The sequence below is a fragment of the Chanodichthys erythropterus genome, chromosome 17 (assembly GCF_024489055.1).
Source record: "Chanodichthys erythropterus isolate Z2021 chromosome 17, ASM2448905v1, whole genome shotgun sequence".
NCBI classification, from domain to species: Eukaryota; Metazoa; Chordata; class Actinopteri; order Cypriniformes; family Xenocyprididae; genus Chanodichthys; species Chanodichthys erythropterus.
This window is the reverse complement of record NC_090237.1, coordinates 6,637,169-6,641,878: the sequence shown is the minus strand read 5'-3', so window position 1 is coordinate 6,641,878 and position 4,710 is coordinate 6,637,169. Positions and strand designations below refer to the sequence as shown.

At 37.4% G+C, this 4,710-nt stretch overlaps 1 protein-coding gene across 1 annotated transcript; it reads right to left on the bottom strand.

Moving 5' to 3' along the window:
* LOC137005229 (zinc finger protein 3-like) lies at positions 1-1,885 on the bottom strand. The gene is made up of 4 exons (XM_067366046.1): positions 1,801-1,885; positions 1,464-1,577; positions 1,073-1,286; positions 1-982 (listed from the first exon to the last, which is right to left on the bottom strand). The coding sequence occupies exons 1-4, from the start codon at positions 1,883-1,885 to the stop codon at positions 559-561; spliced, it is 837 nt and encodes a 278-aa protein (XP_067222147.1). The 3' UTR covers positions 1-558.
* Between the last annotated feature and the right edge of the window lie 2,825 nt (positions 1,886-4,710).

Sequence of the window (4,710 nt, the reverse complement as noted above, 5' to 3'; positions counted from 1 at the left end):
CTTGGGAGCGGCCATTTGTGATGTGTTTATGAGTGTTTCTCTCTCAAATCTGCTTTGAGGTCTTTATAAATTGTGGCATTTCTTTGTTGTTTAGAATCCAGTAGTCCCGTAATTCTTTTGTCATTTATGAGTTTAATGAAGAACTCTGTCTCACCTTCCATCCAAACATGCCGCACCATCATTAAAGAATGATAAAATTTTACGTACACCAGGTGACCTGTAAATGTGAAAAACTGTTACCATTGCAGTTCTTTGAAACATTCCTTATCCAGTTGCCTGAAAAACCATCTCATGCGAGCGTAAAAACTTTTTTGCAATATATGGGAGTTTTTGCTAAATTGACGTGTTTCCATTGGGCATATTTTCAATTTGCAATTTCAGTATTTGCAATTTGATGGGTAATGGAAGCGCAGCTATTGATTATGAGAACTGATGGTTTTCTCTACCCAAAACATAATATTTGGCCTTGTTAGGAGATAATCAACAACATTCACTTCACCTGTGATTGGTCATAATGTTTTAGCTCATCAGTGTATTTGACATGAAAATGAACGTTGTTCACTGTGATGACTTCTTACATTTTTTCATATGCGTGAGAAGGCTTGGTAAATGTCTAAAGCTCTTCTCACATGGAGGGCAGTAGTACGGCTTCTCTCCAGTATGAACTCGCTCGTGTGATTTCAGGTGCTCCAACCGAGAAAAACTCTTTTCACAGTACGAGCACTTGAAAGGTCTTTCTCCGGTATGAATTCTCTGGTGCCGTTTCAAATGAACGTCCGTAACGAAGCTCTTCCCACACTCACAACACACATGATCTCTCACACCGCTATGTACCTTCTGATGCCGTTTATAATGAGACATCCGTGAAAATCTCTTTCCACAAAAAGAGCATGCATAAGGCCTCTCGTCCGTATGAATTTTTAGATGTTCTTTCAGATTTGACGATGAATTAAAATCTTTACCACACTGATCACAGTTAAATGGCTTTTCTCCAGCGTGAACACGCAGATGAATTTTGAGAACGGTTGCTTTTCTGAAACTCTTCCCACACTGAGTGCAGCGGAGTGGCTTCTTTCCAGTATGAACTCGTTGATGTGTTTTCAGGTGTGTAGACATAGTGAACCTCTTGTCACACGATGAGCACTGGTAAGGTTTTTCTCCAGTATGAATTCTTAGGTGCCGTTTCAGATGCTCAGCTCTAGTAAAGCTCTTCCCACACTCAAAGCACACATGTTCTCTCACACCGGTGTGTATTTTCTGGTGCTGTTTACAACTGCTCAGCCTTGAAAAACTCTTTCCACAGACAGAACACAAGTGAGGGCTCTCGTCTGAATTAACTTCCAGGTGTTGATTTTGATGTGATGACGAATTTAACTTTTTACCACACTGATTGCCATTAAATGTCTTTTCTCCAGAGTGACAAAGCAGATGATTTCTGAGACTTGATGTACAAGAAAAACTCTTTTCACACTGAGAGCTGGTGTGCAGCTTTTTGGCATTTTCTCTTTGAGTTTTGCAATCGCAATGTTCTTCCTTCACGTCATTCAGTTTATGTCTTTGTTTCTCTTCCATCATGTCTAAAATACAATATTATATGGTTAAAATCAGTTCAACTGAAACTGTTTTAACAGCAATAAAGCAGCAGATATCAGGTAGATGCCAAGTCATTAGTGTATTAATACAGTAAAAATGTGGATGACAGCAAAGTTTTGATCATTTAGATGAACTTCTGTATCATAAATATGTTGAACTAAACCTTTAATGTTTCTCAGCAGTCAAGAATAAAGAATGGACACCAACCTGTTTGTTCCTCAGTATCTTCATGTTTTATTCTGGATGGTTCTGGATCACTCATGTTTTCAATCTCCTCTTTAACAATCGCCATTTTTAATGTTTTGAACACAGATTTCAGCTGCTACACCTGGAGTTTGTCCTTGTAGGATGAAGGGAATATTCCCAGTATTGGTGAATTGTTGTGGAAGGGGCACCAGATCTGGCAAATTCAAAGATAAGTTATTGAATTTATACTAAATTATTTTAATTACATTTAAATTAGGTACCATGTGTTTTCTGTTAGAAATATAGTTTTTTGATATAGCATTTAAAGGTTTGTTTCATTTTTGTTCATACTCTTGACAGAAATGACTGGCTCATCATGTTTAACTGAGTTGCCGAAAAGCATCTTTGTCTCCAAAAGTTCTCGGTTTTCACCTCATTTGTTTTGGTGATGTCTGAGATCTCCTGTAAATTGGCACATTAATAACATTTCATCAGGCTGAGACAGGTAATAATGATTAATAATAAACCAGCATACAATGCGTTTCATAGCATAAGTACTCAAACTATGGAGCTGGTTAATTTTAAAGGATTAGTTCACTTTCAAATAAAAAATTCCTGATAATTTACTCACCCCCATGTCATCCAAGATGTCCATGTCTTTCTTTCTTCAGTCAAAAAGTTGAAAACATTCCAGGATTATTCTCCTTATCCGTTTGTTAAGTTTTGATGTAAGGAACGCTGTTTCTGGGTCCAAGCCTCGACTCGTTTCACTTGAGAATGCCATCGACGGCCATTTATGAGCGCTATTTATTCATATTAAACATCAAACATTTTAAAAAGTTAAACATTTGAAATACTTACAGTCTACAAAACAAGTCTCCATGCTCACAGCATCACAGACATTAATATTTTAACGATTTATAAAATATGAATCACTGTCTGGCCATCTGGAATTTTGGTATGGTGATAAAGGTTTTGATTATAATTTTTTAGCACCATTTGTTGTTTTTCTTGTGGTATGAGATATATGTGGTATGGCGTTTGGACCCGGAAGCGCCGCCGTGTGACGTCAGACAACCGAAAAGTGGACTTCAATGGCCTCCTAACGGGTGAAGGTCAAAATTATAGTTTCATTGCAGCTTCAAAGGGCTTTAAACAATACTAGGCGAGGAATAAGGGTCTTATCTAGCAAAATGATCGGTCAAAAAATGAATATGCTTTATATAAACAAATGATCGCCTTCCAAGTGCTTCTGCCAAAATTGCACTTCCATATTCGTCAAAAAGCTTACGCTGTATGTCCTACACCTTCCCTACAGAACAAACGCAGCGCCAGTTCCATTTTTTTTCGTCTGGAGGCCATTAAAGTCCACTATAAGGAGAATAATCCTGGAATGTTTTCATCAGAAACCTTAATTTCTTTTCGACTGAAGAAAGAAAGACATGAACATCTTGGATGACATGGGGGTGAGTAAATTATCAGGAAAATTGTATTTGAAAGTGAACTAATCCTTTAAGTCTGGGAACATCTCTCACATGCAGACTGGAAATATACGGCATCGACTGAAAATATTATACAACGTCACTCTGAGGAGCTTCCACTGGTGAGGGTGAAGATCGAACAAACACTCGCCTTTCGCGCTTCTCACTTCTGCGCATCCTCAGTGCGCAGGTGTCATTCTTAAAGGGGTCGCATTTTCTCAGGTAAATCCACATCTCATTGCTGTGTTTATTAATGGTGTAAAACTTCCAGAAAATGGCTTCCTAATTATACTACGGTCTTAGTACATTTGCTCACTCTATGTTATGTCTTTTCATGGCCTTTCACAACATCATCATACCCAGCAGTATATCTGGAAGATGTTAATTGGTGTCAGAAGTTTTAATGCTACAACAGCATTAAACATTAGAATCAGTATTTCTAACAGTAAAACACTTGTTCACTTAATTTACACCAAATATCTCCGAATGTTTCATTCTTGTCAGTCTGGCAGAAATAACAATAACGGTGATGTCTGAGAAAAACAACAACAGATAAGCCGGATCAGTGTATAAGCTGCAATTTATTATTACTCTCATAAATAATGTAAAATACCGGTAAGTAAAATAAAACGTATATATAGGCTAACTTATATAGAGTATAGGCTAATCCTGGAGCTCAATCCACAAAAAATGTGTTTATGTCGCACTGATGGGTTAGCGGTGCACCTTTCTTTCTAAAAACGAATATATACCAATTTACACGAAATCGCAATATGGTCAAATAATTACGTTTCTCAATAATCTTGACGTGCCTTACCTTTTGATGGGCGCTTTCAAAAGCCGCTGTTTGAAGCTTGAGCTTCGAATCCTTAGTGAATCATTTGTTTTGAATCAGTGATTCGGAGCGCGAATCAAACTATCACGTGATTTCAGTAAGCGAGGCTTTTGAAATTCTCTGTGAACAGTCATTATATGGCAAATTACATTGACAAAAAAATTATGTAGACCACATTAAAGTATACAAATATAGGGATTAAAAGTGACTTTGAGGAGGAAAATAAACGCTTAATACAAATAAACCGAAGAAAGAAAAAAAAAGACTGCGTGAGACATGTACAGTAACCGAGAAGGGACATGTTAAGTTCCCTATAGTGGCCTCTATGATAGTGGCCAAGAACAAACAAAACGACCTTCCCGGTCACCTTATACGTACTTCAGAGACCCACAAGGTGGCACCATTATTCTGCAAACTATAAAACTGAAAATGGATTAGGTAGAAAAATATGAATAAATCAGCATGTTCAGCTAAAACTCAATGTCAATCCTGTTTTCAGGATTGACATGCCTGAAAACAGGCTTACAAAAATCTTGCCACATCAGAATTGAAAAGAAAAATTTTAAAGCAAATGAGACTATACAGCAATGAAAGAGGAACAGACTGCGTTTGGGT

Bases quoted from the DNA above. Each gene is read 5' to 3' on its own strand.
- LOC137005229 (XM_067366046.1), bottom strand. From the start codon at position 1,885: ATGGCGATTGTTAAAGAGGAGATTGAAAACATGAGTGATCCAGAACCA. The intron at 1,287-1,463 runs AGAGTTTTTCTT...GAAAGAGTTTTT, and splicing joins CACCAGCTCTCAGTGTGAAA to CAAGGCTGAGCAGTTGTAAA. The intron at 983-1,072 runs GAAGCCACTCCG...TGGAGAAAAGCC, and splicing joins CAACGAGTTCATACTGGAAA to ATTTAACTGTGATCAGTGTG.